Source organism: Equus asinus, chromosome 2, assembly GCF_041296235.1.
Source record: "Equus asinus isolate D_3611 breed Donkey chromosome 2, EquAss-T2T_v2, whole genome shotgun sequence".
Lineage (NCBI taxonomy): Eukaryota > Metazoa > Chordata > Mammalia > Perissodactyla > Equidae > Equus > Equus asinus.
The window spans coordinates 78,448,188-78,470,346 of record NC_091791.1 but is presented as its reverse complement, the minus strand read 5'-3'; the positions used below and the strand labels follow the sequence as shown (position 1 = coordinate 78,470,346).

General features: G+C 42.1%; 1 protein-coding gene across 8 annotated transcripts in view; it reads left to right on the top strand.

Moving 5' to 3' along the window:
• CHRM3 (cholinergic receptor muscarinic 3) overlaps positions 1 to 21,799 on the top strand; it is a 455,156-nt gene extending 433,357 nt beyond the window's left edge. For 6 of the 8 annotated variants that reach the window (XM_070492156.1, XM_044758503.2, XM_070492149.1 and 3 more), the window contains one exon: positions 19,769 to 21,793. In XM_070492156.1, the coding sequence (XP_070348257.1) occupies positions 19,788 to 21,560 (1,773 nt within the window). In that variant the 5' untranslated portion in view covers positions 19,769 to 19,787 and the 3' untranslated portion in view covers positions 21,561 to 21,793. Of the gene's footprint in view, positions 1 to 19,768 lie in introns of all 8 variants that reach the window. The other 2 variants (XM_044758496.2, XM_070492143.1) reach the window with 1 other exon arrangement.
• The last annotated feature ends 360 nt before the right edge of the window (positions 21,800 to 22,159 follow it).

Here is a 22,159-nt window from a genome sequence, read left to right as displayed (position 1 = left end):
CACAGACGAGGCACATGTGCAAAAAGTCATTTGCTTATTGAACAACTCTCAGGAAAAGACAAATATCATTTTGTTTTCACCTTCCATGCATCACAGTTGATGCCTTAAACAGAGAGAGCAACTGCAAAATGTCTGGAAAATTGCTGCATTCGAAGCGGCTTACAGAAAATGGAGCAAATTTGTGTTAGAATTGCCATCTCTCTCCCTTCCTCTCTCTCAGAAACACACACACGCAGAGTCATCATGTTTGCTTGCAGTTTTAGTCTGTAAAAGGCACTCAGGTAATTTAGATTCCAGTTACAGAGTCTATCCTAATCATTCCTTCAGAACCTAATGGAAAGATTTTTATTTTGAAGCACAAAGGCATTTTTCTTTAAAATCCTATTGAGGACTTCAGGAGAACCACAGTCCTACTTTTAAAAAAGAATCAAATTCCTTTCTACTACACAGTAAATAAATTCTAACTGGTGACTAATAACACCAGTTGCCATTTACTTAGTGCCTATTACATGCTGGATACTTTTATACATTATTTCTAACTTTCAAAACTGCTGTGGAAACGAATCTCTCCATTTTCCAGACCAAGAGACTGAGGCTACTAGAGATGAACTGAATTGCCTAAAGCCACACAGCGCTGTGAGAGATTCAAACCCAGGGGTCAGTTGACTGCTGCATGTTTCTTCCCATGAGGGGAAAGTCCAGAATTTTTTTAACAGAAAATTTTATGTGGTGACTATCTTCTCAGTATTTTTAAATTTTTAGATTTTAAAAATAAAATCTCTATTTCTGTCTCCTCCACACCCCATGTCCATCCCTCCGCTGCCTCTGTGCTGGACAGCTTGTCAGACATTAGGGAAAGGGGATGACTAAGCCCAGGCTTCTGCCCTCAGATGACCACAGGTGCTCAGGGAGGCAGGAATCCTTAAAAATGCAGTCGGTTTCATCCTTGCCATGTGACATGTGCAGGGAGCTCTGTGACTGCCCCACAGGGACACCTAACCCAGCCTGAGGAGGGACTCCAGCAGCATCTTCCTGGGCTTGACCAGGTGACCATGGAAGGTGAGGCAGACCTTCCAGGTGAAGAGAGTGGCAAGTGCAGATACAGTAGAGAGAATGAATCCAGACGCCTCTAAAACAGGAGTCCACCACCTTTGAGTGTGCATCAGAATCACCTGAAGGGCTGATTACAACACCACTGACTGCTGGGTGTTACCCCCAGAGTTTCTGATTGAGCAGACGTGGGGTGGGGCCCATGAACGTGCATTTGTAACAATCTCCCAGGTCATGCTGATGTTACTGGACCACCTTTGAGCAGCACTGCTCTAAACATTACCACCAGATAGCCTCTGTAAGTCATTCAACTGGGCTCTGCTTTCTAGGTTTTATCAGTTTGGTTTTATATCCACATTACCTCGGAAACCAGCTTTGCAAGGGTTATATATACTTACACATCCATAAATCGGTCAGGTTTCCTTTCTTCAATGTGAAAATTCCTCTGGCAAGGAAGCCATGAATCATTGAATTGAAAATTGGGCTCCCAGATGAACTGGCTGGTCCAGGCACAGGGCCACAGGCTGGCAGTGCCCGGCATGGAGAAGCTGCGAGCGCTGACAGCAGGAGAGAAGAGAGCACTGCGCCTCCTTCTCCGCCCTCCAGCCCCCTTAGAGAAGTACCTGCCGGTCCAAAACAAAGCCAGTCAACCACACATCCCTCCAGGCTCTCACACAGCTTCGAGTCTGTCACTCTGCTTCAAGAAAAATGTCCCCCTCCCCAGTCATGACAGCAGCACTAGACACACTTAGACTTATATCTGTTTCTGAGGGCCATGAAAATACAGTGGGTAGTTTCAAACATCTGCTCGTTGCCTTTGTCTGATATTCGCGTGAGTTCAGAAGAGGAAACAGCAGCGGTCCTAGTTCTCGGCTGAGGAAGCAGGGGGTAAGAGACTTAGGAACGAAGGCAGCAGGCGGGTGCTAAATGAAAGAACCCTGCACCAGAAAGTAGTGCCGGTTACTAAAGCTGCTGCCAACCGGCCCAACGAGGGGAGTGGGCGAGGGGAGAAGAAAGCGAAGGGGAAAAAATGAAACAAATGGAGAAATAAAACAAAAGTGCAAATTGCTTGGGACCCCACCCACAACCACACCTGGGTTATCATTCCAGTAACGGTCCTTTGTCTCACCCTGCCCTCAATGGCGTTTTTCCCAAAGCTTCCTAAATCCTAAATCAAACAGAAAGATCTACATCTCCAGATTTTACCTTAATTTTCCCAGGGTTCTTTCCCAAGCCACTGACTTGGAATTCACACTCAACCATCTGCTTCCGATGCCCTTTGAATAACTATTTAAAGTAAGTTGTTCGAGCTCCCGATTCACCAGTGGAAGAAAACCTTTTTATGGTTCTTTCCCTGAGAGGCAGAAGAAGAGCTGGACCGTTAGTGAAGCCCTGAGGAATTTAGAAACGCCGAGTTCCACAGAGTTACGACAGCTCATCCCTTCATTGTCCTCGTTTTACCCTTGAGAAAACTGAAGCCTACAGGGAAAAACTACTTGCCCCAAATCGTATGCTAATTAGTGCGGAACTGCGCCAGTGTGCAAGTGATTGTTAGTTGTTTTGTTTGATTTTACTTTATTTTGAATTAAGAGGTTTCCTGGAGATGCTAGTAACTATAATGACTATAGTCGTTTAACACTTGCCATTATCATCTCCATGTTCCTGTTTAGGAAACTGAGGCACAGAGTAATGCAGTAACTTGCCTAAGGTCTTGCACATCATTATTCATGCATATTTAGGAAAAGTAGAGAGTAGCTCAATTGCTAACTGGCATGGGACCAATAAAAAGGCAAATTTGAAGGAAAATCTAATCTATACTAAATTTTAACCTGAAATTTACAAATCTCTATAATATCACATGTGTCTGCTACTACTCATGTAGCCTAGTGTTTTGTCACAAGTCATGATCTGCTAGGACCCCCGCAGCCCCTCGTGTAGGGCACACTGGCTGCACCTGCACAGGAAGTGGTCCATAAACCTCTGGTGAATTGAAATTGACGGATGAGTGTGATTTCCATTTCAGGAGACTGCAGCTCCAGAGGCTGCTTTCTGCATAGAAAGTATTCTCTTCAAGATTACTTGAGGATCATCTTGCCATTGTGGGTTAGAAAATACATATACAAGTATTTCCCTCCGCATGCAATGTTTTCTTTGCGGCTCAGGAGAATTTCCTCTCCATTTCCACCCCCTGCAGTCTAGCTTCTGTTGAAACATACAAATGACAACATTTAACCATTTACTCTGTAGAATAAGTGCCCTCTCCTTTTTGACTCATCATTCTAAAGTATAAAACAATTTGTTTTCTCAAGAAGCAATATCTCAATGTCCCTAATGTTCCTCCACCCACTTTTTGCATGGCCCCACTTTTTATAATTTAGTCCTCAGGTTATGTGTCACTTCGCTGTAGAGCCGACCCCTCCCCCCATTGCCTAAAATAGAGCCCCCCAGTTTACACACCCTTTAACTCCAACTCACAGCTTATTTCCTTCATAGCATCACAATTGTGTCCATTTACTTTTTAAAAGGTACTCTTTTCTCCTGGAATGTAACCTTTCATTTGTCTTGTTCATCCCAAAAGCTAGCACAGAGCCTGGCAAGTTTATTTTATTCATTCAGCAAACATGACCTGCTCCCTAGGTGTCCAGCATTCTTGGTGCTTTATTGATTAACTAAATTCTCCTTACAATCCCACATGCAGGTACTCATTACTCCACGTTTTACAGATGATGAAACTGAGGCATAGAGAGATTAAGTAATTTGCCCAAAGGCACAAAACTCGTAAGTGGATTTGAACCCACACAGTCTAGCTCTGGGTCTGTGTTCGACCATTACTTTTACCAAATGTGTACACACTCAATTCTTACTGGTTGAACAGATGAATAAATTAAAGAAATGGAAATTAAGTAAAGGAGCCGAGAATGAAATGTCTCCTACCTACCACATCTGCCCTCCCACACTTCACTTCCTACACCTGTAGAGTTATCCCCACCTCTAATCTGTTGGTCTTTTTTTGAAGTATTATTGAAAGTGCTTCTCTCCTCTTAAAATTTTTCTAATGCAAATAAAAAAACACACTGACAAAGCCAGAGTCCCAAAGGGAATATATTTACCATATGAAAAGAGAACCCCATCAACAAACATCAGCCCTAGTTTGTTAAAAGTTCTGTCCTTTAGAGGAGAGCTAAACTTGCCTGTTTTGTTATGCTAACTATAGCTCCAAAAGGGTGTATCCCCATCCTAACCTCTGGAACCTGTGAATGTCACCCTATTTGGAAAAGGGTCTTTGCAGGTGTAATTAAGTTAAGGGTTTGAGATGAGATCGTCCTGGATTATCTATGTGTGCCTCAAATCCAATGACAAGCGTCCTTATAAGAGACACACAGAGGAGAAGACAGAAGAGGAGGAGGCGATGTGACCAAGGAGGCAGAGATCAGAGGGATGCGGCCACAAGCCGAGAGGCTGGAGGAAGCATGGAAGGGATCTCCTCCCAGAGCGTCTGGAGGAAGTGCAGCCCCGCGACACTTTGATTTCAGACTTCTGACCACTAGAACTGTGAGAGAATAAATTTTGGTTTCTTTAGGCCACCCAAATTGTGGTGATTTGTTATGGCAGCCACAGGAAACTAATACGCTGACGTGAAGATTGCAGTAAGTGCTTCTTCATTTCATTAATGAAGCTTTTTGAGATTGATTCGGTTCATCTCTCTTGTGTAAATGGATGGTAGAGGGTAAGAAAAATAGCCCACCACAGGTATCCTGAAATTTCTTTTTTCTTTTAGTTACTCTGGCTTTACTGTGTATGCCTCTGCGTGTAGATTAAACCCAGCAGTTCCATGGTGCTTACTAGTAAGTTTTAAATGTTACTCTTCCTAGGCGGTCATTCATAGATCCTTACTGAAGGTCTGCCCGGGCCCATCACTTTATTAGCTCTTATGGAGGGAAAGCAAAACAGAAGCCTGTTTATAACTTGAAGCTTCTGATTGTTTCATTCTCTTCAGCTGGACTACAATTCCTTGAGTTAAAACAACATGATTTGAAGTTCGTTAAATATCCCTCAAGAGCCTTAGCATGCTCAATTCGTAGGAAGGGTGCACAGTGAATTCTTGTTGAGTGGCTGGTAGAAAACAAGTGGACTATGCTCAGCCCCCACCAGCAGATGTCTTACATAAGGCATGAATCATGCACTGGTCTTGATTTCCTCTTACTGTCCAAGAGCTTACGGTCTAACTGCCTGTTTAGAATCTGATGGATGAGGACTGGGGCTGGGAAGGTAACCAGGAGGAGTGCCTGAAGAGAAGTTTTAGAGATGGTTGCAGAAATTTGTAAGAGCAGGTGTCTTAGAGGAAATGGAAAATAATTGATATCCCTGAAATAACCCCACGCTACCCAGTATTTGTGGGTGTCTTGATTCTGCAAACAGGTGAGGTAGAAGATACATGCCAGTCATCTAGGACAATGGTTCTCACACTTTAACGTGCTTTAGAAATACCTGGAAGGCTTGTTAAAACACAATTGCTGGGCCCTGCCTGCTGAATTTCTGATACAGGAGGTCTGGAGTGGGGCCTGAAACGTTGCGTGTCTAACAAGTAACCAGTTGATGCTGGTCCAGGGACCACAGTTTGAGAACCGCTGGTTGAGGAAACTCATATGAGTGAAGTATATACTCATCTAATTAAATTGATTGGCTTGTTGACAGTTTTTTGGGATCATTTCTTACACCCTGAGAGAAATATCACTAAATGTTTTTGTGCTAACGTCCTCAGTATATTTTTAGCAACAGGTAAGTTTATTTGGTGACAACCTTGGTACAAAGCAATGCCTTTCTGCGATGGGTACTCCGGCAAGCACATTGTGCTTTAATCAAGTAAAGGGCACACCTGCTCAGCGCTTCCTGAGTACATACACTTACTAAGCCATTAATCCTCTGTAAACACGACACCTGCAGTCATTGTTCCCTTAAACGTCCCATAGGGAATCTTCAGCTCCCTAATAGTCCCATTCTAATAGCATGGAAGGCCACTCTAAGGTAGATGCTAATTGATCCAAATGCACTGGGTTAAAACTGTTCCTACATCTCTCTCCTTCTCTGATGGGTCAAACAGAAACAAACCTCTCTCTGATTCCTCACTAGTTTATTGAGGGGAATGCTAGTTAAAATGCTCTCAGAGCTATTTCTAAATGATGTTGTAGCTCTTTCTAAGTGATCAAGGAGTTCTGTTAAGGTATTTAGTACCACATAAGCTGCTCCCCTAATTTCTTGTTAAGTGTGCTTTGGTATTTCAAGCCAGGGTAAGTCAGGTGATGGTGACATTTTTGAGAAAGCAAGGAAGATAAGAATGCTTGTTGAGAATGATGCTCCTTGAGGCAGAGTCTAAGCCTTGAATTTAGTCTTCTCTGGTACCCACACCTTGGTGAATGGAGAGAGGATGTCTTGGGTTGCAACTGTAGGCAGCGCAAAGCAGATCTTGAGCTATGGATGGCCTGCAGAGGAGGAGACCCCATGGGAAGGGAGAGGTACTAAAGACCAATGATATTACTTTCGGGGATGTGTGCTGAGGGTTTCCAACCCTGATGGATATGTATTCTAATTTAAAATACCACGGGGAAGAAAAAAATAGACGTTCCCATGGAAACAGTTTCTCAGGGCCAGGTCTTCTGTCTCATTATCATATCTTATTTAAATATTTCCTGAAATCAGTTTAAACTTAATCCTTTTGTATGTCTTCTATCTTCAGTGGCCATGGATAGCATAACATCTGGTCAGAGGTTTTCTTTAAATAAATTGTATAATTGTGGCAGCTCCTTCGATTTCCATGTGTCTGCTTGTACTTAGAATAGTTGCAAATATAATATCATGTGAAAATTTCATTAGCAGTCATTTCCTGATCTCTAATTAAGAATTTTAAGTTGGTTGAACCTCACATTCCTTCAGGAACTGAAGTAGACACCTGCCTGCAGCTGGATATAGTATCATTTGTCACATGTATGCTAAGTGTATTCCAGCCGGCTTCCAGTGAGCATTACTGGGCCTCTATGTGAGCGGCATTGTTCCAAACACCTGGAGAAAATTTTCCCATAAATGTTCCTTTGACATATGATTTTATCAGAGACCTCTTATTTGTCATTCTTTATCATTCTCAGAAAAACTAAATCTCCCAAACGTGATGTTTGCATGTCCCGACATGTCCCCTTGTCCTTGTTGAAGGACTGCTTATGTGACTCACAATTCTGTTTCCAGATGGTCCCCTTTACTTCTGTCTCTGCACTGACACTAGCTTGCCAGCAGAGGGAAGTCACTTTTCCGTTTTCTCCTATTTCCCCCTTTTTTGAATGCGATCTTTTGATAGCATAAGGTGGGAACTCATGTGTTCTCCAACTATTTTAAAAGCTAATTAAACCTGCAGAAACCTAATTCGTTGAGATGCATTATACCTGGGCAAGGTGAATTTCCTCCCTCACAGCATCAGAATTTCTATTTTCTATTTACATATGTTTGTTGAGATGCTTTTGAAGAGAGTTTCATTAATTCTAAATATATGAATACACGTATTATTTACTTACATAAGAGTTTTTAAAACTTGCAGTATTTCAGTAATAACTAGATCATCTCTATTTTCATTGGAATCAGAAAAAGATTTACTGTGAAGCTATTAAAGCGAAAACTTCAAGTTCTCTCACTTCCAAGGGCCCCTTGGGGGAGTGGGGAGTGATGGCATTTTATAGTCATAATTTTGTATTCATTTTCTAAAGGAGGACAATAAAGTTATAGATGCTTCTGTCTCCACAAAGTCTGTATCTGCCCCTGACTGGAATATATTGAAATATAATTTTTATAAAAAGCCTTTTCTTTTATAGCCTGTCTTTATAGTTGAAAGCGTTTCTTGTTGTTGAGGTGGTGGTGTTGATGATCATTGTGGTGGTTTTCTCTGAAGACAAATGCATTCTGACACTGACACTCATATGACAATTAGAATGGCAACAAAAAATAGTCTGGAAAAGCTCTCTCTTCTGATGCAGGTGTCAGTGCCTTCACGGAGAAGCCCACAGCATGTAAATCAGCTCCCCTGAACCATTAATTTTCCTCCCCAGCTTCCCACAGCCAGCTTTCCTCATTTGCTAGGGTCAGGGAGGAAAGGCACTGCCCTTAGTGCTGCTTCCTCGAGCACATCGCACCTGCCCAGAGGACTCGGTTCGCCTCAGCGTACAGCCCTACCAATTCTGGCTTGTGCAGACTGGGTCCACCAGGCTACACCAGTGATGGAGAACAACGAAGTATGTATCTCCACAGCAGCTGCTAACTAGGAGCCAGTCTATTCACTTTATCAGTGGCTCGTGGAGCTGGGTTTCAGCCATCAGTCCTGGGCTAGGTCAGAACTTTATCCAATTCTAAATGACAGTCCCACCAGAGGACATCAAACATAAGGAGGGAGGTAAGAGTGAAAGAGACAGTGCTCACATCAAGGAGTATAAATTTAAATTCAGGAAGGGCCTAACCCTATTTAGTCCTTAATTCTCTTATGATCCATTTCCTGGTTCATCTAGTGCAGAGTAAAGAGGAATCAGATGTGTTGATTATGGAACTAGCAATGTATGAACACAACAGTAATCACGTGGTTAATGCCAATTACAAGAGGACCACAGTGTAGCGTAGGTTAAACGAATAGTGTGTTTTAGTGTCAGACACACACAGTCCACAATTCCAGCACTACTGCTTAACTAGTCCAGAGTCCCTTGGGTAGGCTCTTAACCCCCCCAAGCCTGTTTTCTCAAACATAAAATACTGAGAGTATCTACCTTACAGAGTTATTATAAGGATTTACTTTAATGAATATATGTATTTTTTGAATATATAATGAAATATTAATATGGATATGCCATATATAATGAATATATATATAATGAAGATAATATATATGCCATCTGTGGAGTGGCACATGGTAGGCACTCAATAGATGAGGAGTATTACCAATTATTATAGACTTGGTTATATCATGGGTCATGTTGTACATGCTAAAATGTATCAGTTCAGCAGTATGCATAGCACCGTGCAACATGCAGTGCAATCCATGATTATTAATGTGATGTGCCATATTGAATCACTGGCATCATGAAGGCTTAAAAATCATTTGAATCTGGGAGTTGGCAGTTGCTAAAAGAATTCCTTCAGAGATGCAGGACCACTTCATTGTGGTATATTAATTCTATAAAGCGTTTAATGCATGTTATCAACAGTAAGATACAGTTAATAATGATATTTACCACAGATACAGACTTCATATTTCAGCCACTGAGTTTATATGCTTTACACATATTATCCCAGGAAAGAGAACAGAAACCTCAGAGTGTGTGGTCATCTGCCCAGGTAACTTAGGAGCACACGGACAGTTTGCCATCAGGTGCGTGTGGCTCCAGGTTATCCACTTGCTGGGTTATATAAGCGTATGAGCCCCATTCCTTGCCCTTGGGGAGCCTCGAGGCAGGTGGGAGACCTGAGACCTCTGAACTCATCAGAGAAAAAGCGCTGCGCAAAGCCCAGGCAGCAAATGCTGTATCCTTCAGAGGAAGAGCAATCTGCTGGGGACTTCACCAAATGATCCCAGACACCACACCTCAACATTCGACCTGCAGTTATTTTTCCTTGTTTTTATTCATAAACCTCAGTACGACGACTTCTTTTCTGCCTGAATAAATCTTTTCATTGTATTGATTTCACACTTTCAGTATTTAGTTTTTTCATTCCTATTCCTCTCGCCTTTTAAAATAAGGATTTGCACTGTTTTGCTGGACTAGTTCAACTTTCTTCCTTTGCCTCTTTGTTTTTAATCCCAAAGAGCCAGAATTAATAGTGATATGAGCTTTCGTTTCCATTTAGTTTCAGGAAATTCAAAACAAGAGATCATTGTTTTCTAATATTTAATTATACAGACTGTGCCAAAACATACATTTTACTATTATTTTATTTTGAATCTCACAGTTTCTGTTCTCATTGTTTCATTTTCACAGATAGGTAGCACTTTCAATAGAGTAGTCTTTTTTATAGTTGTCTGTCATATTTAAAGAATTTGATTTCCATTTTATCTTTGAATCAAAATCTGCAAATACCCTTGGAGTTTAGTGTTTTAAGAGTTGTTTAAGCTCCCGATCCATCTTATACTTCATCAAAGTCCTTTCGTATTTATTCATTTATTTGATTTTCTACACAATTTTGTGATGTGGGCTAGACAGTCGATGGCTAGCTCCTTTAAACACTGGCAGACGGAGGCGTGCACCTTTAACTCATTGCTAACATGACAGTAGAGCCCGCAGAGGGAAGCAAGTCTGGAAACCGGCCATTTTACGTTTCGGAGTATCTGGGAGATTTGTATCGGCTGCACCAATGCTGAGCTCTGCAACATTTCACTTAAAAGAAACAATCTGCAGCGAACACAGTGTCTCCTGCACTTTCCTGCCCTGAAAATTCTATCTGAGTCAAGGACACAATGTGACAACTAATGAATCCTGGACAGTCCTTCTTTACGTTTTTGGGGTCCTTTCAGAGCATGTGTGACGTGGATTTATTTGCACTGATTGAGAAAGAGGTCCATGATATATTGTTAAATGAAAAAAAGTAAGCTAGAGAACATAATACACATTGGGTAGTTGGGAGCAAAATCTTGGGTAAGTCTGCCTTGGTTCAAATCTTAACTCTGCAACCTAGAAGCTATGTGACCCTGGCCCAGTCACTTATCCTCTCTGTGCCTCCGTTTTCTCATCTGGCCATTAAATAAAAGACTCTTAACTCACAGGATAGTTGTGAGGATTAAATGACTTAATATAAGTCATTTAATATTAATTATTAATATTACATTAATATTATAAATTAATAATAATATTATTATAAGCCATTTAATATTAATATAAGTCATCTGTGTGTAAACACAGAGAACAGTGCCTGGCACATAGTAAGTGCTTAAAAACACACATAATTTTGCAAAAGCACACACTTTGGAAGGACATATCCATTCATCTCACAAATATTTACTTTCTAAGTAAACTGTTAGCTCTAGGGCATGGGAATGAGAGAGGCAGGACAGGAGGACTGCACTTCTGCTTTATACCTTACATATGAAAGTGTCAGGTTTGCAAATTTTGCTTGGTCGCGGCAGATCTGCCGCTAGGGTAGAGGTTAGGAACAGACTGGGGGCAGCCAGCCACACCTGCATCTTACAATTAGCTGTGTGACTTGGGGCAAGTGTTTTCACCACTCAGTGCACCCGTTTCTTCACATTTGAAGTGAAAACCTCATAGTCCCACCTCATATGATTATTGTGAGGCTGAAATGAGTTAGTACATGCGTATCACTTTATCGGTAGCAGAAGCAGAGAGGAAAGAGTGAGGTCAAAGCCTGCAGCGCCCTGAGGTCATCACGATGTTTGTCTTTAAAGTCATAAAAAAAGAGCTTAGAAAGCATGTCCCTGAAAGGACAATGGAAATAAAAATAAAATTGTGGTGTCCTGTTTTCATTTCCATAGTTTCCTATCCTTCCCGCAACACTTTTTAATCCCTTAGCCATGTATAAGATTCTTGGCTGAAGCCATCTTGCTAGTCTGGGGTTTTTCCACTTGGTGTCCTGTCTCCTTCTCCCCAGCCTGTTTCTTCCACTTCTTCAGTAGAGTTCATTTTGATCGGAATGGTTTTCTGCTTTCGAGTTGTTGAAAAGGAATCACAATTATCATGCCTTTTCCTTACCTGATTTGCTTATACAAGAAAATTAGAATATTATTAATAAAACCATATTGCATCAAATATTAATCCACTAAATATGGTATCTACTGACAAGCCACTTTATTTTAACCACAGTTAGGGACTCTAAGACAGACTTGGAAACTCAACAAAAAAAGAAGAAAAAAGCCTTTGATAATGTCTCCAAGAGATTTACAACCTAATAGGAAAATGAAAATACACATATACACAAGAAGTGAGATTTCACATATTTAACCAGGGAAGGGCACAGGTGGCTGCCAGTGCAGACACCTCGCCACGGCCGGCCGCCGTGCTGGCCTGCCTCAGGGACCTCAGCTTGGGTGTGATCATGAAGCAAGAGAGAGGGGACTCCCTTTTGCAGAGCCCTACTGAGCGAGGGCAGTTGTGTCAGATGAATTTGCTTAACAGCCATGTGGTATATCACTACTCTTAATTTTCTGGTGTGGGATGCTGAGGATCTCAGAGCTTTAATAAAGAACCTGAGGTCCCACAGCTCTTAAAATGGCGAGCTGGGACTCAAACCCAGGCTGTCTGTCACCCCAGGAGGCCTAGTGCCTTCAGAGTATGTAACAAGTGTTAATGGTAGGTCAAGAGTATATTCAAGGTGGCAAAGAGTGATTACAACATAATCCTTGTAGTATGTGATGCTTGTTTCCCCAGAAAACTCTGTATTTGTATCATGCCCTTTACCAGACAGACATTTGAAGAGACAATGTGGTTATCTGAGAACTCATCTCTCTTCTCTGACGTGGAAGAGGCTGAAGCAGTCTCTGGGCAACAGCTGGTTATCAAGGGAATGCTCCTCTTTCCCAGCCACATGGATTCTGGATTCTTTCTTTTCTCAGGTCAGTCCCAGCTGAATGCCACTATATGTGAGGACGTTTTGAGAACCCCAGAGTAGTTTCTCAGCCTTCCCTACGGCTGCCTCTGGAGCCCCCAGCCTGAGCACTTATTCCCTTCAAGTCCCTGCTCATCAAACGCAGCCTCCTTTTCTGCCTTCCTGCCTCCTTCACCTTTTCTCCAGTTTTATCTCCTGGAGCCCTTCTGTTTTCTGTCCTCCTGTCCAAAGTGTAACTATGTTAATCTAGATAATACCAGAGTGAAGGCAGTAGTTCTGGATCTCCCATGGGAGAGAAATTGTGCTAGATCGCAGAGCAAAAAGTTGAGCAGGAGAAGATGGAACCTTCCTCAAGTGGCCATTGGTGTCCTGAGAGACAAATTGAAGTGCTGTGTGCTCTAAGAGGAGTATGTTAGGGTGTGCCGGCAGCCTTGAGGAGTGGACTTTGCATAGGCTGTTCCCTCTATTTGGAATGCTGTGCTCTCTCTTTACTGCTTGGCAGCCTGGAGATTTATTCCTCAACACTCACAAAATATCCCCTGCTTTGCTACTTCCTCGCTGACTCAAGCAAAGCTGAATATTCTCACTACTCCTTCTATGACAGTGATTTTATTTAGTTGATGGTGTCTCCAACTCGAGGTTTCTGGAGAGCAAAAACTCTGTCCCTGGTCTAGGGCTGCAGTAAGCCAAGCGCTCACGTGTATGGACTCTCTGAAATAACCATGGAAGAGCAGAATAACTGAATACAAGATTCATCCTTGCGGGGAGGGTGGAGACTGTGATTTCCAGAGATATCAAGTGAGAGCTGATTCTTGAAGAGACTTAGAGTTTGCCAGGTTAATAAATGCCAGGACATCTTCCAGATTTTCCTGGAAAATTGGATGCTTCATTTTTCTCGATCTCCATTATCTTCTCTTTCCTCTAGAGCTTCTCAACCGGAGCACTGTTGCCCTCTTGGGCCAGATAATTCTTTGTTTTAGGGGGCTGTCCTGTGCATTGCAGGACATTTTCAGTGTCCCTGGCCTCTACCCACTAGATGCCTACAGCACATCCTCCCCAAGTTGTGAGAAGAAAAATGTCCCTAGACATTGCCAAATGTCCCCCAGGGGCAGAGTCACCCTGGGTTGGGAACCAATGCTTTACACTCAACAAATGTTAGCTCTTGTTAGCCTTGAGAAAGGCTAGTCTATAAAGTCACTCATAGAAAATTGTTAAATTGGTCTTAGCATTTTTGAGAAACTGCTGTGGACCAGTCAGGCTACACTGAGTACTTTCTACACTCAATATCTAGTCCTCAAGTTTGATCACCTCCATTTTATAGATGGGGAATTCAGATCAGAGCGCTCAGGCAGTCGGCCCACGTGGCAGAATCGGTGTGCTTCCTGACCCTAATGTGCCATGGCAGGGCTTGTCATGCTGCTTTCTGCACGCCTCCTACATTACTTCTACTTTCTTCGTGGACATAAGGTCTTCTGTATGTGTTTGAATTGGGAGGTGCAAATAGGCTGAAGTTTAAAAGGAAATCAGAAGTATGGCATATATCCAGATACAAAAATAAATACTCTGATAAATATGGACCTTGAAAAAAATCATAACTAGTCTAACTTAATCATAAAACATAAATATCAAGCCCAAAGAACTTTCTTCACCATGTCCTTTCAGTCCATAAACTGACATGTTAGAAATATTTAGTCCAAATGACTTTCACTGAAGATTTTTCATCAGAATTATTTCTACAATTATGTTAGCTCAAATAGCATTTCAAATGCATCGTTCCTTACCCTCCACTACACAAGCAAAGTCTTCAAAAATAACAATAAATTTTCAGAATATTGGAAAAATAATAAATCAACCTTAAATCATAAAGGTTTGTGTGCAGTAGGAAAGACTCCAGCGGCTCTGTGTCCCTCCTTGTCCCACAGAATGACCCCAGGGATGGAGAGCTGGCCTGTCTGGGCAGAGCGGTCTCACACATGTTTAAAAAGAACTGCTTCACGTCTGTTCTTCACTTCTTGCCCTTTCTTTGGAAATTCTAAGAACAAAAGGTTTTAGGCTTGAAAGTGCTAAGGCAGATCATCATTCCAATTTAGACTTTTGTTTTTGAGGTATAACTGTGTTATTTCAGGAGCAACTGCTCTTCATAATCGGCGCTGTTACAAGTACGCTCCCAAGCAGCCTTCCTTTTTGTTGTCAAATTGAATAAAACCTATGAAAGGCAGCAACCAAGGGGGGCAGCATGATACATCAACTTTTTAAAAACAAGCTTTCTCCTTTTAAAATGGAATTTTATTCCAGTTTTGGCCTTCTGGGCTGTTTTGTTCGCAGCATGAGCAATTGCACCATATTAGGGCACATCTTTCCTCCTGGCCGCTCGAAATGAATAACTAGAGCTAAGTTCATAAAGTTTGATTCTGACTCTGCACGTCAGAAAAGGTTGGATTCCCTTTAAAGACACATTTGACTGCAGAGCGTTCGTTGACCCTCTTTGATATCCTCCACGGACTGCATGACTGAGCTCAGCTCAAACTCCCCGTCACCAGCCTGGGGAAGCAGGCTGCGCTTTGGCGCGCGCCGGCAGTTTGTTCTCGAGTCTGCTTTGCCACCTAGTGGCCGGCTGTGGCATTCCTTTCACCTGACCAAGATCGCTTTGGGAAGTCATTTTAGCTGTTGAACACTGTAATGAATTACAACAGAAAGAGAGACACTCTTGGCAAAGAAGGCAGTCAAAGAGAGACCCCAAACAAGCCTTGAAAAATGGTGCATACTGGATTCCGAATATGGAGGAGGCACTAGATAATTAGTCTTAGAAGAAAGTGTAGTTGCGAATTGAAAGAATATTTTACATTTTTCCTCGGTCTTTCATAATTAAAATGTTAATAATAATAAGGTAGAATTAATTTATACTTCTATAAAAAAATAATTATCACATTTTCAGTTCAGGAGGTTTAAAAATTGAGAGCCCCAATGGTTTTTTCAGAATAGGTACTGCCAGGACAGCTTAAAGGGAATAAAATGAGTTTGTCTCCCTGGACTTGGTCATAAAAACAATGCCTCACATTTCTATTGGCCGTTTAGGTTTCTCTAAGCACTTTCACATGTGTTTCCATATTGGATATTTACACACTTTTGTAAATTTAAAAAATTACCTATATATTTTAAGGAGTAAATTCATGGAGGGCAGAATCCTGTCTTACTGAATTCAGTGGCACCAATCATAATGACTTAAAGCTAGTAGTGGTTCAATGAGAAGTGTTGATGTTAATGATGACAGTTATGTTAATCCGGACCCTTTGGTTGCAGGTGACAGTAGGTAGCCCAGGCAACAAAGGAAATGGTTGGCTCACATAACTGGCAAGGTCAAGGAGGCAGAGTTGACTTCAGGAGGGGCTAGATCCAGGCTTGAGAAGACATCATGATCATGCCATCTCTGTTCCCCACATTCCCTCCCATCTCTCTCCTTTCCATGTTTTTCCTCTATGTTTGCTTGCTTCTCAGATTTTCCATGTAGATATAAATAGGGTCACCAGTACCTAGGAATCCCAAAGAACAAAGAATTACCCCCCTCTCTTTCCAGCATCCATATCAATTCCCAAAATTTACTCTTACTGCTCCTGTCTGCGTGTTCTTCAGACCCATTGCTAAGATAGAGGAATCAGGACCACGTCATTGATACCCATCCAGAAGTACATACTGTGGATGACAGGCCATTTCCAAAAGAATGGATGAAGGAAAGACAAATAACAGACATCACTGCATAGTGTTGACAAGAAGAAAAAAAGATGAAAGAAGACAGATGTTTCATCAGCACAAATATAAAGCACTGGGATTATTGGCCATTATATTTATTTATAATAAAATCAGCATAACATCAGTGATGAAAATAAGTCTACCGAACAGGAACAATTCCATCGGATAGGAGAGCAGAGACTTAGAAATTGTTTCAAAACTTTTTAAAGGTGCTGTAGAATATTATGTGAGATTCAGAACGCCCCCAGGGGCTGGGGTGGGGCGGGGGAGTAGGAGGAAGGTAAAATGGGATGCAATACAAACCAAACAGTGGACAAGGAAGCTCAGCTCCTGTGTCTGGGAAGCTTTGGAGTGGAGGATGTTGGGAAGATAAAGGCTATTCAGAAAGTATATAAAAAATTGGCCAGGATCTGGTGCAGGGAAAAGAGAAATGCATGAATTAGGGTGACAATGTAAAGAAGAGAAAGGTAATCCTCATCTGAGCCTATGCAGTGGAGGACATTGGAGAGGCGTCCTAGACTCCCCAGGAGAACAGTGGTTGTTAACCTCAGAGACAGGACATTGAGCTGAGGTGTCTGACCAAAGGCAAGTCTGTCCTCATCCTTCTACATAGTTGCAGGTGCAATGGGGAAGATGGGCAAACACCCTTAGAACTATTGGAAACTGGGAACGAGGTGGAGGACCAGAGGGCAGACAGATCTTCTTTATATGTATCTTGGAAGAAACCATAAATGCTATTGCATACCCCAAACAAACAGCATGTAACACTTCCCAAATATGGACGTCCCCTCAGTGAGAGGGAGCGGGAGATAAGGATGAGTTGACATCAACTAATAAAACCCAGAGAAGTAAAAATAAGTAAAGAAGAAAAAAAACATCACTTACCTGTAATTGGAAATTAGTGCAATGTAGGAGATTTCATCTATGGGCAGACAGTGATGGATTGTACAGGAGTTCTTAAAACTATTTTTTTCTCCGTAATAGAATATATGTTAGAATATTTAGACTATGTCCAATTTTTTTACTGTTTCCAATAGTGCTTAAGTGAATATATGTAGGTGTATATATGTACGTAAGTGTATGTAAACGTTCAGGTGTGTGCTTGTGTTTATGTGTGTTTATGTGTGTTGTGTGTTTATGTGTGTTGTGTGTTTATGTGTGTTGTGTGTTGTGTGTTGTGTGTTGTGTGTTGTGTTGTGTGTTTTTCTCACACAAAAAACGCACATACTACACATGCACACTGTCGGACAGTGCTGAGATCTTGGGTTTTGTGCATTTTCATTTTGACAGATACCGCCAAATCACCTCTCAAATTGTTGGTCAATTTACACTGCAACTAAAACCATGAAACTGATTATTTCCCTCACACTGTTGTCAGTGCTACATGTATCATCATTTATGTTTTGCCCATCTCTTGGGTGACAAATGGTATCTCATTAATTTTTAAATGCACATCAATTCCACTTTAAAGCAGTGTACAATGAGTTTTAACCAGCTAGGAGGGGCTAGTTGTCTACAACACCTGGATGAGCTAGTGGAAAGGCAATGTAACATCACAGTTAAAAATGGAGGTGGTAGGCTCAGATGATCTGGGGGTGAATCTCTGCCTCCCTCCACCCGCAAGCATTAGCTTGAGTCCTTGGACAAATTACTTAGCTTTCTGTGGCCATTTCCTGTAAAATGTGGTTATTGTAATGATTAAATGAGATAATGCATATGTTGATTTGCACAATGTGTACCACATAAGAAGTGTCCAACAAATATTCTCTTCTGTCATTTATTATTGCGCTAGATTGAGCTCTGAGCCTCATGGGAGCCAAAGCAAAGTGAGTTCATTGTTCAATAAAAATAATAACAGCAGACACTATACTTACGTAGCACATACTATGTGTGAGGCTCTGGTCTAAGTACTTTACATATATTAAAACATTTTGATGAGAAATAAAGTTACTTTGGCCACTTACTGTTGAATTCTAGGTTGAATTTGTCAACAATTTATTCTGTTATACAGAACGTTTCATTCCCATTTTTCAATGAGGAGACTGGGACTCGAAGAAGTTAAATATGCCCAAGATCGCAGTCCCAGGGAGTGATTTGAACCTACGCCACTGGAAGAGCAAAGTCTTCCCACTCCACTGTAAGGCCTTTCCAAAAGGCTCTGTGTGATCTGACTGCACTCCTTTGAGATGCTCTGACATGCAGTGTCTAAAGCCTTGATTTAAGACTCTTGCCGTGTGCGTGTGTATACACATTTGTATGTGAGTGTTTACAGTTGAACACTTTTTTAACCAAGAGCCTAAGCACAACAGAAGTTTTCTCGGTAGATAAATGTTGAATTCATAGAATGACACACTTTGAGGAATGAATTACTGAATAAAGTCCACAGCAGTTGGTGATGTGAGAATTCCTAGGCCGGTTGTGTCCTAGAAGTACAATCCTGGAGATTCCAAGAGGACGGAGCAGTTCTCAACCAAGGCTTCCCATGACAGCATGGGGGTCTTCTTGGTGATACGTTCATTGTAATGATTCTTAGTTATTTATATATTTCGGTAGCAAGTGTTTGAAATAACTACTTGAAAAAAAAGAACTATTTGCAGTTTTGCAACTATTTATATGCAAATGTGTGTGTGTGGTGCTCAAGTACTTTTTGACCGTTGAACTTAAGATATCTAAATACTAGAAGTATTCAAAACTGGTTTGTTCAGTTCAGAACATTCTGGTAAAGACTGTCTATATTCTCAAGCATAACATAGCTGCTTTGTGTACTGCTGCCAACCATTACAAGGAACCAATACATTACGTTTTCTATCTGTGTTTTAAAGAGGCAACATAATGTGGAGTGATTTTCGTTCATTTCCCGCTTGCTCCAGGTTGATGTTGCTCAGTCCAGTGAGGCTTAAATGGCTGATAGCCCCTTAAAGTTGCTTATGTCCAAAGACAGGGATAAGTAAATGCCCAGGTGGATAAAATGCAAATGATACCAATAAGATTAGTGCATTAAGTAGCGTGATGATAAAACTCTGCTGGATAAGTATTATACAAGCACCTAATAGTTTTCCCCTTCTCTTTGGAATAAAAGAAGTAAGAGAGATTTTGTTTGATAACAGCATCATGTGGAAGTATGTGTGGTATATATTTAGAAATGTGGGAGGAAAAGCACAATGTTCAATGGAGGCCACTAGCTAATTGTGCTGCCTCAAACAAATCAATTTCTGCCTGCGCTAGACTCCTCGCCTTTAAAATAAGAGAACGAACTTGATGTTTGTGGCCTCTCTGAGATTCAGCATCCTATAATAGGTCATCTGGGTCTTTTAAAGTGTGCAATGCAAAGAACAAATCAAGTGAAGGCAGAAATTTTCCTAACTCCCTCTTTTCTCTCTTTTCTCCCCAGACTATGTCAAAGAGTCACAATGACCTTGCACAATAACAATACAACCTCGCCTCTGTTTCCAAACATCAGCGCTTCCTGGATACACGGCCCCTCAGATGCAGGGCTGCCCCCAGGAACGGCCACTCATTTTGGCAGCTACAACATTTCTCGAGCAGCTGGGAATTTCTCCTCTCCAAATGGCACCACCAGTGACCCCCTGGGAGGTCATACCATCTGGCAAGTGGTCTTTATTGCATTCTTAACGGGCGTGCTGGCCCTGGTGACTATCATCGGTAACATCTTAGTGATAGTGGCATTTAAGGTCAACAAGCAGCTGAAGACAGTCAACAACTACTTCCTCTTAAGCCTTGCCTGTGCAGATCTGATTATTGGGGTCATTTCGATGAATCTGTTTACTACCTACATCATCATGAATCGATGGGCTTTGGGAAACTTGGCCTGTGACCTCTGGCTTTCCATTGACTATGTGGCTAGCAATGCTTCAGTCATGAATCTTCTAGTCATTAGCTTCGACAGGTACTTTTCCATCACGAGGCCGCTCACATACCGAGCCAAACGAACAACAAAAAGAGCTGGTGTGATGATAGGTCTGGCTTGGGTCATCTCCTTCATCCTTTGGGCTCCTGCCATCTTGTTCTGGCAGTACTTTGTTGGGAAGAGAACTGTGCCCCCAGGGGAGTGTTTCATTCAGTTCCTCAGTGAGCCCACCATCACCTTTGGCACGGCCATCGCTGCCTTTTATATGCCTGTCACCATTATGACTATTTTATACTGGAGGATCTATAAGGAAACTGAAAAACGTACCAAAGAGCTTGCTGGGCTACAAGCCTCTGGGACAGAAGCAGAGGCAGAAAACTTTGTCCACCCCACAGGCAGTTCTCGAAGCTGCAGCAGCTATGAGCTTCAACAGCAAAGCATGAAGCGCTCATCCAGGAGGAAGTATGGCCGCTGCCACTTCTGGTTCACAACCAAGAGTTGGAAGCCCAGTGCTGAGCAGATGGACCAAGACCACAGCAGCAGTGACAGCTGGAATAACAATGACGCTGCTGCCTCCCTGGAAAACTCCGCCTCCTCTGATGAGGAGGACATTGGCTCAGAGACAAGAGCCATCTACTCTATTGTGCTCAAGCTTCCAGGTCACAGTACCATCCTCAATTCCACCAAATTACCCTCATCAGACAACCTGCAGGTGACTGACGAGGAGCTGGGGACAGTGGACTTGGAGAGGAAAGCCAGCAAGCTGCAGGCTCAGAAGAGCATGGATGATGGAGGCAGTTTTCAAAAAAGCTTCTCCAAGCTTCCCATCCAGTTAGAGTCAGCCGTAGACACAGCCAAGACCTCTGAGGTCAACTCCTCAGTGGGTAAGACCACGGCCACTCTACCTCTGTCCTTCAAGGAGGCCACTCTGGCCAAGAGATTTGCTCTGAAGACCAGAAGTCAGATCACTAAGCGGAAACGGATGTCCCTCGTCAAGGAGAAGAAAGCAGCGCAGACCCTCAGCGCCATCTTGCTTGCCTTCATCATTACCTGGACACCCTACAATATTATGGTTCTGGTGAACACCTTTTGTGACAGCTGCATACCCAAAACCTATTGGAATCTGGGCTACTGGCTGTGCTACATCAACAGCACCGTGAACCCTGTGTGCTATGCCCTGTGCAACAAAACATTCAGAACCACATTCAAGATGCTGCTGCTGTGCCAGTGTGACAAAAGGAAGAGGCGCAAGCAGCAGTACCAGCAAAGACAGTCAGTCATCTTTCACAAGCGTGTGCCTGAGCAGGCCTTGTAGAAGGAGGTTTTATCAAAAGTGACCAAACGCACACATCAACCCACAAACCTTAGAAGGGAGTAAGGTGAGGGTGGGGGTGATTTCTGGTGATGATGAAAATGTTTTTATCACCCAGATATGAAAGAAGCTGCCTGTTTACTGATCCATTGAATAAACTCATTTTAATTAAAAAAGTCAAATACCAATTCAGCAAAAAAAAAAAAAAAAGCATATTACTGAATATAAAGGAATTTATTCTGAAATAGACTTTAAGTGTTTTTTCTTAAAGAGGAAAAAAATTGTTTCATAGCAATTATATACCCAAACTGATCTGCTTGGTTCTTTTAATTCCCGTTGCCTCTGGAATCGCAGATGAGCATAACTAGCTGGCCCCGTTGCCACGTTCTTTCCAAGGATCCCAAAAGTGTAGATCCAGACCCCACGTGGAACACATCAGGCTAGTGCATCTGTGGTTTTGAAATTATTTCACACGTTGCAAAGCTGAACCTTCTTGTCCCAATAGAGCTTCCCGTCTTTTCTTCGGTGTGTTGTTAAACTCTATTTGTGGACTTGATTCTTGATTCTTGCAAAGTACTGTTTTGTGCAGTTCAAGTTTCGTA